At 32.7% G+C, this 13,786-nt stretch overlaps 2 protein-coding genes across 4 annotated transcripts in view; one reads left to right on the top strand and one right to left on the bottom strand.

Moving 5' to 3' along the window:
* LOC143351796 (alkaline phosphatase) overlaps window positions 1–13,786 on the bottom strand; it is a 391,261-nt gene that overhangs the window by 69,151 nt on the left and 308,324 nt on the right. Inside the window, exon 6 of the mRNA XM_076783742.1 lies at window positions 12,932–13,072. Coding sequence (XP_076639857.1) covers window positions 12,932–13,072 — 141 coding nt within the window. The remainder of the gene's footprint in view (window positions 1–12,931; window positions 13,073–13,786) is intronic.
* LOC143351847 (caspase-1-like) overlaps window positions 1–13,786 on the top strand; it is a 223,517-nt gene that overhangs the window by 58,690 nt on the left and 151,041 nt on the right. Inside the window, exon 1 of one of the 3 annotated variants that reach the window (XM_076783886.1) lies at window positions 13,018–13,098. The exons of the other annotated variants lie outside the window; for them this stretch is intronic. The gene's annotated coding sequence lies outside the window, so the exon portion shown is untranslated. Of the gene's footprint in view, window positions 1–13,017; window positions 13,099–13,786 lie in introns of those variants that run through there. 3 annotated transcript variants of the gene reach the window in all.

Genomic DNA, 13,786 nt, shown 5'->3' with positions numbered 1-13,786 from the left:
CCCTGATACTAAGAATGACCCAAGAGAGTACTTCCTTATGTCGACTAGTCTGGCTGATCTCCTGGGCCCGTCCCTTTGTGTCTTGCATAGTGAAGAAAGGACTAGTTATGTATTCCAAGCCCGATACTCCTGGTAACAGAGCTGGGATGATACTGTTCCAAATAGTAAATTGTCTATTTCAAAATGTGTCTATTAACTACGTAAATAATATATTTTAATTTTGGCAGCAAGTTTTTAAAACAGTATTTCAATTGGGGAGTATTACAAATAGTGGAGCTCAATTTTTAAATATTTAAAATAAATTGATTGGAAACGTATGTATTTCAAAAATTGGATTTTATTGAAAGGGTACTGAAAATAATAGAGCTCCAATTTCAAGTACTGAAAATAAATTTATTGGAAACGTATGCATTTTAAAAATTGTATTCTATTTCAAGGGTACTGAAAATAGAAGAGCTTCATTTTCAAATATTTAAAACAAATGTATGGGGAACGTGTGTATTTTAAAAATTGTATTCTATTTGAAGGGTACTAAAAATAGAAGAGCTCCATTTTCAAATATTTTCTATAACATCAAGTTTACAAATTGTCCAATATAAGAATATGGATTCTTAAAAATTTAATCAACCCTTCGAAACATAAAATTAGATGATCTTCCTATCCATTGAAATATGTTTTGTTTAAACTTCAAATCCGACTGTATCTAGTAATAATGCATTTGGAGAGGGTGGGGATGGTTTCTGTTCATCTTCGGATAATCGTGAGCCTGGAAACTCCTAAGTGCTACGGTGCAAAACCACAATGTTGAACTTTGAACATCCAAAACATCGGCCAATTCACTGTAGTGTTTCTGTTAGCAGAGAAACTGGTGAAACATCTCCCTAGACGATTTCGTTTGCTCTAGCTGTAGACTAATCAACAATCATCCACCCACATACGTTTGGCAAAGCCAAAGCACAACAAAACACAACAATTCTTTATTCCATTAATTTAGAATCTTTCGTTGTCTTTTTCTGTCATCTTCGAACGTGGAAACCATAACAAAGGCAACTATTAAACTAGCTCTGTCGAAAGTATTCACTGTTCCTGGCGAAATGTTTACTCTCTGTTTATACTGTTTGAAACGTTAGGTGGTTGGTTTTCATTTCTCGGCACAGTAATTGTTCGCAATTAATGAACAAGAAAGCAACCGGTAGTTAAACAAAGAAAAGCATTCCGGTGCACGAAAGACTCGTTTTACCCCTTTGAAAGAGCAACTGTTCGTTTAAATCGCCTGGAATATTACACGCAACAAATTACAGCCTTTAATCGCCGCGGAAATGTTGAAGTTAATATTATTATACGAGTAGCGTAATTGTGAAGAAAAAGTACGACAACTGTTAACGTCGTGTCTCTGTGAAAACGGAATTTCAGAATTCATTTTAATTCATTGATTAGTATACAGAGGTAGTTGAGGATATAAAGCAATAATGACCTTTGATATTGATGGATTTAAACGAATAATTCATTCAACGTTGAATAGTCACTCTATTTTTCAACATTATGAGAGTTGTAGACTTAAACCCATTGCTAGAACCAATCATTTCAACTTTAGCGAAATATCTGCGAATTCAAACAAAAATATACGCAATTTCGCATTCTGAGAACGTTCGACAAAGTTGAAATGATACATCGTTATTTTAGTTTCTACGAAAATAAATTGTTCACAAAGTTTTCCATATTTTTTAGAACGCAAATCTTCTGAATCTGTGAGTTTGGGTCACTCATCAATTTTGAGTAATTATAGGGTTTGTAAATCAATATTTTTATTAGAATTTTCAAATAGATTTTCTCAAAAATGAAACGCTTATCTTGAGTAATTTTATTCCCCATTTTCGATTTTCCTTTCGTATAACGTTACCTCCTCGATAGTACTTCACTTTGCCTGTATTATGCAAAGGGAAATTGTTTTCTTCGAATGCAGAGTGCACTGTACAATATATTACATTTGCAACGTTGCATTCATAGGAGAACGACGAGAAATTATACAGTAAGATATAGTTAGGTGCTCGTTAAGATGCTGAATCATTTCCTTCGCTAATGCTTTCTACCGTTGCACTCTATATTCATTCTGCACAACTTACTGTCATTATAGAACGTTTAAATCTGTATGAATATGTATGCACACTTTAGGCGTCTCTCTCTGTGTTCTGCAATATACGATTATCTTACTAAAAATCTTTTAAAATATCCCCAGCAATGTACACAACATATTCAAAGCTCATGAATGAAAAGGTTTTTTAAGTTATATAATTTATTCATTGACTGTTCATCAATGTTTTGTTTTAAAACGATTGTCTTTTACTAACTTAAATATCTTGCATGTGAGAAGTCTGTAATATTGTATAATATTAAGTAAAAAAGAAAATTAATATACTATATTGGTAGTATAAAGTATTTTATATATTATACATTATACATTATGTATTACATTTTGTACCACTGATATACTATATCAATTTTTTTTTGTATTTATTATTATTATAGTTGTTGTTATATGTAACACATTTGAAGATGACGATTAAATTGGTTGAAAAACGTTGTAATGGACCTAAATACTGATGAACTTCAATCAACAAAAATAATATTACTGGGAATACCTTTTAACCTGAAGTTACGAAAAAAAACAAAATAAGTACAGTTCCATCTAATTTGACACAAACAAATTGCACAGTAAATTGATTCTATTTTTTATCTCTACTGTACTACATTTGTTTATTTTTTTACTTAATATTACTGTAGATTTTTTTTATTTGTAACAAGTCTGAAAATTAATATGGAAGTGGTCAAGAAATCATTAAAAACTCATGAATATTTCAACGTAGTTTAGAATACACTTTGCAACGGTGCATTCACGAACGACGACAATTTATACAGGTACAATTAGATACTCGTTAAGATGCTGAATTATTTACTTCACTAATAGCATTCACGTTGCGCAACTTTCTATCATTATGAACCTTCTAAAAAGATAACAAAACACCAGGCAATTTCAACAGGAAATGCTTTATTTTATTCCTTCAGCAACGATCAAATTTTTGTGATCAAAAAGTATCAAATAACTATGTCGTTCCACGTTCTTTTTTGAAATACCTTTGAGAATACTCGCCACGGTCTTTTAGATATCAGGAATTTTGTCATAATATTTCCTTTCATAGTTTCTCCGCTTTGTTTTTGGATTGTACTGAAAACAGTAACAATTGATTTATAACAGTTTGCTTGTTCGCGAATACATAGTTTCAAACAGGTTCTCGCAATGATAAACTCGATCCAATTTCTGGTCATCCAACAACGTATACTGAATAAATCGTGCATAAATTGTCCAAAGTTTCGAAGGCTCGGACTAGAATACGATAAGTTGTGTCTCTCGATAATCTCAGCTCATTTTCCAATAATCGTATCGAAGTCTTTGGCTGAATTTTTATTGTTTCGAGTATTCCTTTTCTCTTCTCGAACAAACTGAGAGATTATTGTCGTTAATGCATTCTCGATCCTCTTCGAACAGTTTATATCATCCGTAAACTTGTGTAAGAGAATTATCACCATAAACTTGTTGCATTAATTTTGCCAAGTTTGAAACAAAACTTAAGAACTTAGAACTGTTTGGCTTCTAACGATTCAAATGTCATCAAACTTGGTCAAACAAAAGATTTTTTGATTTTTCTGTTTTTAAGAAAATTATTTTTGCAACAAATTGTGTATATACATTCTAAGTTTTTTTCTTTTTATATGCTATAATCTTTTGAAAGTAGCAAGCCTGAATGAATGTATTCAAAGTTCACCATTGTGTGGGAGAAGAAATTGTTTCTCTTCAACACACACTATGTTATATAGTTATACTCAAGAGAAACGAGGACAAATTATGCAATAAGATAGAGTACGACACTCGTTAAGGTGCTAAATTGTTTCCTCCGCTAATACCTTTTAGAATTGCGTTCTGTATTCATCCAGGACAACCTACCGTCATCATAAACCGTTTAACACGACTAAAAGCAACAGTAGCAACGGCAAATAGAATCAAAAACATTCCTTGATTCATGTCAATATATTCGAAAATAGAGTTCGACATTGCAGAGACTTTATTTGTTATTTGTAAAACAGGAATTTTTGTTTCATTATGAAAAGTAACTCTTAAAAACAGGAAATGTAGGAAGTGAAATAAAACAATTCACGAAATAATGCGGAAAACAGAATAGAGTCATTATATGTTAACAGACTTCCTTGAAAATGTTAAAAACGAAATTTAAAAATAAGAAGAAAGAGATGTATATTGCATTTATTAAAAATGAATGTGTTAAAAGGCGTAATGTTATTAATATATCAATTTTTCTATTTTAAACTTGAGTTTGAATACGAAAATCATGCAACTTTTTAAACCAACTAACTTTGCATTGGTTCTATTTTACTTTCCATTGTATGTTGATTTTATTGGTTACCCAATATTTAAATACAACTTTAACTAACAAGGAATTATTATTTTCTAAAAAACACTTGTATTGGTTCTATTTTACTCTTCACTGTATGTTGATTTTATTAATTACCAAATATTTAAGTAAAACTTTGACGCTAAACCTACCGGTACTTCGTGTATACCCATTCCTACCATGACCGGTCAAATGACATTTTTTTTTCTCTTTTACGAGACAATGTACTTCTAATTTTTGCATTATATGCATTAAAAATTGTCTTTTGGAGTTTATTCGTAAGATATCCTTCTCTTTTATGTCGCATATTTTTTCTTAAAGCATTGAATTCTAAGAATCTGCACAAAAATATTCAATACTATTACTCTAAACGTGCATTAGTACTTTAATAGTATTAGTAAATTAGTAACTTTCATCAGATAGTTAATTCCAGAGAGAATAATTAAAAATTATTTACGAAAAAATCGCATAGTAATTATGCAAACACCCTGTATACAAATTTAAATTCATTTTCAATTAAATAAATAATTTATAGTCCAGTTTTATCCCACACTAGTCGTATAGGAAGTGCTGAAACTACTTTGGATATGTAGCGTCAAAGTAAATGTGAAAATAAACATAGAAGACAGTAAAAATTCTAGTAGCCGGTATAGTCGTTGGATAGAGGATGAAATGCCCTTTAAAATGAGCGTTCGTACGAGTCGATAGCTTTATTAGTTCCGGAGATATAGCGATTTTAGTTTCGCGTCGATGCGGTGGCTAGTTCCGGAAATATAAGGGTCCGAAGCGTTTGTTTACTCTTTCGATTCGGCCTTGTCAAGGCTGTTGACCGCGCGCGCACATTGAAAGTAGGTCACTGGGCCACGACAGTCACGAGTCGCGTACGAGACAGAGAGGTCCGGCGCGACGCGTCAGACGGAGACAGCGATAGTCGAATTAAGAAAAATTACTATTTACATAAATTGCGATATCTCCAAAACGGAAAGTCGGATCGTCAAAAACCAAAAAGCATTTTAAAGAGGAAGGTTCACCGCTTCTATCGATGGCTCATTTATGCAAAAAGCATAAGTAATTTCAGAACAGCGCGCGCCTAAACTATTAGTATTTTTAATAGGCGTTTGTAGGCTTTTGTACGTCGGGGACAGAGAGATAGCAGAAATTGAAAAATTACCCCCTTACATAAATTACCATATCTCGAAAACGAAAAGTCAAATCGACATAAACCAAAAGCCATTTTAAAGGGGAAGGTTTGCCGCTTCGGACCATGAATCAGTTATGCAGAAGACATGAGTAGTTTCGAAACTGCACGCGTCCAAAGTTTTGGTATTTTTGATACGCGTTGTTAGACTGTTTTAAGACAGTGGAAACTGAAGATTTTCTCCTTTCGTCAGTGCTATACATATATTTCCTATTTGGTACCAAATTTTGTCCAAGTTTTTGCAAAAAAATATAAATCATTCAATCGGTCAGATGACCGGTCGTGATAGGTAAGACAGACTACATATCTTTCTCAGAAAACAAACAATAAGAATAGAAGTGAATATTGTAAAATTCATTGCACGTATACTATAAGAAAAGTTGTGAAGTTAAATGGCGCTAAAATAATATTGTGTGTTAGAAATTCTAAACGAAATTTTAGAAACCGTCATTTGACCGGTCGCGGTAGGTTTAGTGTTAACCAACAAGCAATTATCATTTTCTAAAAAACACATATATTGGTTCTATTTTATTATTGGTTTTATTGACTTCCCAGTATTTAAATAAACCTTTAACCAACAATGAATTATTATTTTCTGAAAAATACTTGTATTGGTTGTATTTTACTCTTCACTGTATGTTGATTTTATTGGTTACCTAATATTTAAATAATACTTTAACCAACAAGGAATTATCATTTTCTAAAAAGCACTTGCATTGGTTGTATTTTACTCTTCACTGTATGTTGATTTTATTGGTTACCTAATATTTAAATAATACTTTAACCAACAAGGAACGATCATTTTCTAAAAAACATTTACATTCTATTTTATGCATGACTGTTTCATTGATTACCCGTCGTTCGAATAAAACTTTTGCGTAATTCCCGAGCAGCTTATCGAACGAATTAACCTGATATAGCGTTCGAGTTCGACGTTAGATGCATCAGTTTCCTCTGTCAGCGACAATAATTTCGAACATGACCTTAATTCGCCTCGAAGGTAATTCCGTTGTCGTTTAAGGGCCCCGTGGGGTATTAAGATCCGAAGGAGAGATTTGTGGAAAGCCCCGTAACGAATTCTTATCCCAAGGAGCCGAATTTCGGATTTTAATCCGTAGAACCAGGACGACCAGGTCCGACGAGTTACGTTCTTCGCAGCGCTAATGCGCCAGACGTACTTTACACCCGTAATCGCGCGCGCCTGTTAAACTTCTCGTAAACCTTTTACACGCGTTTCGCTGTTCCGCTCGCGTGGTCCCGAGGCGAGAAATTTTCGCGATCCACCCGGACGGTTCCGGGGCACTTCGAAGCACTTTTCGGCCGGGAGGAACTACGCGGAACGACGCGTAAAGCACCGACGCCGCGACGCAAATAGAAGAAAAAAAAAAAAAAAAAAATTCCTGTCTCGCAAGTGACGGGGGGGAAATAAGTAAGGCAAAAGTACCGGCAAAGGACACTTTTACGGCTTTTTCCGCCGGAAAAATTTCATTTCCTCTGACTTCTTATTGGATAACCTTATCAAACCACTCGACTAGACAGTAAACTTCCATTATATCTCTGTACGTGGTCAAGGTGCAATACTGAAAAATTTTGTCCATTGACGCGAGTGTTGATACTTTTGAGCTTTCTTGGCTTTCACTTCTTCTTTTTTCCATTGTATGATATCATTATAAACATAACAATATCATAAATAGACCATAGAGGTACTGAAAGTTGTTAAATGTTATCTCTGTCAGGCTCGATCGTGAGTTGAATCTGGCAGTGAGTGAAATAGAGAGAAATGTGCATCGTTTGTTTATACTACAAATTCTAAAATCATAGAGAAGTTAAAGTATATAGTTTTTGGGTATGGAATTGATCAATTTTAGTATACCAAGGAGCATGCCATTGTTCTAACTGTGAATGGTTTTAATTATATAATTATTATACAAAATATACAAAACAAACAATGATAGAACGTGCTAATTTCAACAATATATTAATTCATATACTTCCTCTAATAAACGGTTTTGAGCAGGAACTAAAATGATTAAAATGTGCAATTTTTCTGGGTGCATCCTAACATTTCTTATGTAAATTTTGAGACGAATCTAAATTATTGTTTGTAGACTGGAAAAATTAAAACTTGTTAAAAGAATCTTAATTTTGAGTACGCGAATGATGAGAATCATGAATATAGGAAAAGGAAAATGACAAAATAAATATTTAAAAAATGTACATAAAAATTGTAGAAGAAAGTAAAGATTGCTACAAAAGTGTTTCATCCTAGACTTTTATGTTAGAGCAATGATTTTTCACAGGAATTACCCTGCTTTAGCCATGACGTATTTCTCAGGAACTACGAATAAGAACCTACAAAATGGGGCGACGAAAAATCTCCTAAATTGGCTACGAAAAGTACCACGCTATTACAATAAAACTATAGATAAAGAAATATATGGAATCGCGTAACAAGAAAGTTCGATTGAATTGCAGAGTGATTTAACAGTTTAAGCTAGATTTAAAAATACGAACAAAAGTTTCAGAATTAGGAATGGAATTGGAAAAAGCTTTTCGTGACTCTGGGAGAGAGTAAAATTTTTATTCATCGGAACTTTCCCTTCCGATTTGGTTAAATCTAGATTTATCAAGTTCTTTGCCTCTTATGAAAAGCTTGTAATTGTCTCGTTGTACGGTAAACTGGTCGAATTTCACTTGTCCCTAATTACGATACAAACAGATTTGGCTGAAATGTAATCTAATTATATTTGCCGCGATTATATCTAATCGCATGAAAATTACCTTCTAATTGCGATGTAACCATAATCGTAAATCTGTAAAGCGTGTAATAACTGCCTCATTACCGCGTAATTATGGTGCAATTACTGTGTCATTATTGCGGCAATGTAATTTGATTACATTTTGACCAATTATAGTTGTAAGTAGATATTCAACAGACTGCAACGTGGTTTGCATATGTTGTAAGAATTCTAATAAACAATTTTAGTAATATACCCTCTTAAAGTATATTTTGTATCATTATATTATACATATACATATATTTTTTACTAATATATTTAAGCTGCAAAAGAATAGAATAGAATAATTTATTTGATTACCAGTCTTATACATTGTTGTCTAAATTATAACAAAATACTAACGATAAAATTATGCATAGAAAAAAAAGTCTGTTAATCACCCTGGACAGTGTTCAAACAACATAAGTTGTATAAAAGAAAAAGAATAATATACTAGTATAGTAAAATTTAAATATTGTAAAAAATATAGCTTATAAGTAGATAGACATATGTCACTATTTATTTGTTAAATATATACATATAATGTCAGGAAGTTTGAAGGGAACGTTTATCATGTTCAATTTAAAAGCAATTTTATGTAATCAAAAGAATTTAATCGAAAGATTACTTTCATTGCTTCAGCGAATTTCCATTCAATAGTTCTATGAGAAAGTTTGTTTTAAGATCAATTAAAAATAGTCCAGTTTCTTTTTTAGAATGAATGCAGTACAATAAGTTGTTTCTAAACAAAATACATATTGAACTTACTAGAAAATATATTTTTGAAAATTAACTGTAAAATGAATTTAGTAATTATGAAATTTAATTTTATTATTAATTTATTAAAATTGAATTTTAATTTTAAACTTTTAAAATGAAAGTTTAACAGTTGATAACAATAGCGTGAGTATGATTTACGCGGAAACTTTTATTTTGAAACAACATTCTTCTCCTTTTATTAATTTTTTGCGATTTTTAATCAAAATCATCCAATATCCGCAAAAATATTCCACCCTAGCACGCTCCGGGTGGATGATAACGAGAAACATTCAACGATCTCGGCCTTCGTTACGCAAATCCATCATCCAGAAACATATCTGCTCACACCAAATATACCCTTATATAAATTCCGTCCGCTCGACTGCCAGTCCACGTGGAGAAATTAGCTATAATTTCGCGAAACAATTTTTTATTTCGCGGAAAAGAGAAACCGACGTTGTCACAATGTACATTCACTTTTAATTCCAACTACTTAACCTTTTCATTTCCACTGTAGTCATATGGCTACATACTTAGTCACAGAATAATAAAAGGCTTGTTTTATTTAAATAATAATGCAAACGTTTCATAATTTATAAATATCTGTGATAAAAATTTTAAATTTGTTGAATTATACTATCGAGTCTCTCGGAGTAAGTTAAACTGGTTATTTTTCAATAAAGAAAACTTAGTTGCAAACATAACACTTCATTTATTAATAACAAAACACATATATAAATATAATATATTAGGCTAAAGTCCAATAATAATTGAAGCAGTTTCTCAAAAGTAATGCGTACAAAACATCATAGGTATAAGTATCTTTATTTATTATCTTTGTTTATTGTTGGTAACAAAGTTGAAGACCTTCGAATGCCAAAAGCCTGCATAAAATTTCACAAATATTCGTTCACTGATTTTCCATTCATCTGATAAGAAAAGAGCATACAGTACAGTAATGATTCTTAAAATGAACATCGCTTTGGGGTTGGCACGTTCATCTTTCGTACAGTGGAAGTGGATTTTAACATCAACAGATATTTATACATAGCTCACATCGTTTTTAAATGTCGCCTTTCACGCTTCACTGGCTCTAAGGGGGATAGAAATGTTCAATTTACGAATCTGGGCATCATTTTAAGAATCATTACTATAGTTGTTTGTCGTGAAACAGATGTTCAGAAGAAGGAGAAGGGAAATGAATACGTAATACGTATCCCAGTTGACAGGGATAGAAATGTTCAACTTACGAATCATATCTAAAATTCATTTTAAGAATCATTACTATATAATTACCACGTATTATAGAATACGTATGTTACACGTTTTTTCAAAATTACGAGGCTGAATTACCAAATAAAATCGGTTGGTTCCGCACAAAGAAATTAGTCGAAGTAAAGCCTGACATTCAAAATGATTTTTGTACAGGAAACGACTGTTACGAATGCGATTGCACGATCGGAATTTAACGAGACGGGCAGTCGAAAGGTAGGGATGACAGACAATGGTACAAATTGCCATACTACATTAGGGGAGGTTACATTTTTCTAAACTGTTTCATTTTCACTGACATGTGAACATATTGGGACCAGTTCGCTTGTGCGTTCCGCGTTAATTGGAAAAACGCGTTTTCCGTACGATTCCACCGTACAAATCGCGATTCAACCGAATTCCATAAATTCCTCTCAATTTTTTTCTCCGGACTATAAAGAGAGATCCGTTTCTCTTTGAAGAGAGTATTTCACTCGTTTCGAGTCAAAAAAAGGATTTTCTTTATTTCTTTTTTCATAAACACATAGCGCCTGTAGTTATACTAATTAGCAGTAGACTAACTGGCAAGTAGTAAACTGAAATATTTATGGGAAGCATATTCGATATTATTAATGAATTATATCCCACACTCATAATATTATAATAATATATTATCAGACTTTTATTTAAAAGTTATTGGATATAGATGCACTTATTTAGCTCTTATTCTTAGAAATTTGTATTTAGATACACTTGTCTAGTCACGTTGAATATTTCCCAACTTATCCTCTGATAAACTTGATTTACTATAATTACTTTCATGGGAAGAAAAACAACGTCTTTTGTTCTTATTAGGATTCACGTTTTATAGTTCTGTTTTGTAACCAGATGTCCATTTAGAATTATCATGTATTATACAAACTATAGATCTGATAAGTGGAAATACTGTGAATTCATATAATAACGTGGATTTAATTTATAATAATTTCTATATGAGATTCCTATATCTATAACAAAATATTTATTTTATATGTAATTTCATTTAACTTTCAACGTACCAGAGATATTGTGAATTCATATAATAATGTGACTCTAATTCAATTCTTATATAAGACCATTTGCTCTCCTTTGAATGTGAATTTTTGTTCTATCTATATAAAGTATTTATTTTCACAAAACAAGTAACATTCTCCTGCGACTTCTTTCGAAATCCTTGATAGAAACAGAGATATTCTAGATGCTGAGCCGAAGGGAACACCAGGTATAGGCGAGAAATGGTTCGCGGGGGTAGTTGGATCAGCAGTCTTTCCAAGGAGAGGACGAAAAAGCTTGTATCTTCGAGTCGAAGAAACGCCTTTTTCCTCGGCGACGAAAGAACGCGAGACATGCATGCCAGTTACCGAGAGGCGGGAATCTATAAACTCCATAAAGTACAGAACGCTGACTCAATGTTCGCGCTTTTCTATACGAGGAAGGAATACTCTCGGGAGCATCGGTTCAACCGTATTCTGAGTGAGGAATTTGAATTACACGATTATAAACACGAACGGGAAACGACATCTTGTGTATACGTGGGCGCAAAGAATGTTTTTTGCATCTGAATAAACAGTAGGCATGGACAATACTCCCGCCTAGGTACAAAATAAATCAAATAAACGAGGAAGAGTATTTTGTTAATAGGAAAGTTGTTAAATATTTAAAACAATTCATATGGATATCTGAATATTTATTAATTCTACAACGGATATTTTGTTATTTTATTTTTTGTTTAAACATGTTGTTTTATTTGTATTTATATGCCTATACGAGTGTGTTATTAATGGGAAATCAATTTGTTATATATTTAAAACGATTCAAAGGAGTGTATGGATATTTATCAATTCTTCAACCGACATTCTAATTTTTTATTTAAGCATATTGTTTTATGTATTTATTTGTCTATACGAGTGTGTTATTAATGGGAAATCAATTTGTTAAATATTTAGAACGACTCACACGGATGTATGAATATTTATTAATTCTATTTTTTTATGTAAAGTTTATTTAAGCATTATATATATTCATTATGTATTTATTTGTCTATAGAAAACTGTGTTTATCGCACGAATATCATGATTTTCTAGAAGAACTATTTAGAAACGTGAAACTGTAGGAACTTGGCGAGAAGCTTAAACGAGATACGCGTATCAAAAACCACAATCTGGGCGAGGAAGTGGTTTTCAAGGCAAAGGGATTGCATCGCGAACGAAGAGCTTTATTCTAGTCAGTCCGCCGTGATAAATCACGGACTTCGAACGGTCTCGGGACTCAACGACAGTTTCAAAACACTCATATTTTCAAGTAAATATTCCCTTTCCGTTTTTCCCTTAACGAGCCGACGGAAAATCGAAACCGTGAGTCACTGTGGGCGGTAAATTCCATTTCTACGTTCCACGGTGCGCATTTTCGCACTTACTACGCTTATTGTTCCTTTTTTTACGTACCTTCCACGAAGAGAAAATATCCTTCGGGATTCTTCGCCAGCACGCGAAGCGCCTTTATCGCCATTTCGGCCAACGAAGGGTCACCGCTTCCATTCGTGTTCCGGTCGACGTCGAAGTCCATATGGGAATAGGAAAACAGTCCTGAAATCATCCAACGTCACGAAAAGGTGAGCCTCGGGACTCTGATAACTTTTATCGATTTTGTTCCCTCTGTGATCGAATTCTGAAATATTTCTCGACTGTACGCGAAATATTTCTAAACAGAATATACCGGAACCTCGATAAATGCAAATCTCGTTTGTTGCGTTGTGGTGCCAGTAAAATTGCAAGTGAAAGTTTTTTTCTTCGTACAAAAATAGATCGTTTGCAATATAGTACTGATTTCATAAAAAGAATAATAATGCAATTTTAATTCTTTGAAAGCCCTACCAAATTAATTGGAGTTCGATTTTCGGTAATTAGACATTTCCTTCCTCTTCAATATAAATAAATTTTAAATAGTAAAATTTCCATATGAGAACGCTAATTAACTGTTAAACAAAATATCTTTATTTATAACATTAAAAAAACAGGAAATAATACCGTGTGGATAAGAACTATACTTCGAAAGCTAGAATAGTAGATAATAATGGTTTTGTATAACCTTATAATGTATGTACAAATACACTCTACGCAGACACTATACAGGGTGTTAGGCCACTCCTGGGAAAAATTATAATGGGAGATTCTAGAGGCCACAATAGGACGAAAATCAAGAATATCAATTTGTTGATGGAGGCTTCGTTAAAAAGTTATTAACGTTTAAAGTTCCGCCAGTATTGAATTTTTTTTTTGAAAATGTGCAGGATTTCGGGG

The sequence above is a fragment of the Colletes latitarsis genome, chromosome 1, assembly GCF_051014445.1.
Source record: "Colletes latitarsis isolate SP2378_abdomen chromosome 1, iyColLati1, whole genome shotgun sequence".
NCBI lineage: Eukaryota > Metazoa > Arthropoda > Insecta > Hymenoptera > Colletidae > Colletes > Colletes latitarsis.
The sequence above is the reverse complement of the archived record's forward strand: the minus strand, read 5'-3'. Positions and strand labels throughout refer to the sequence as shown.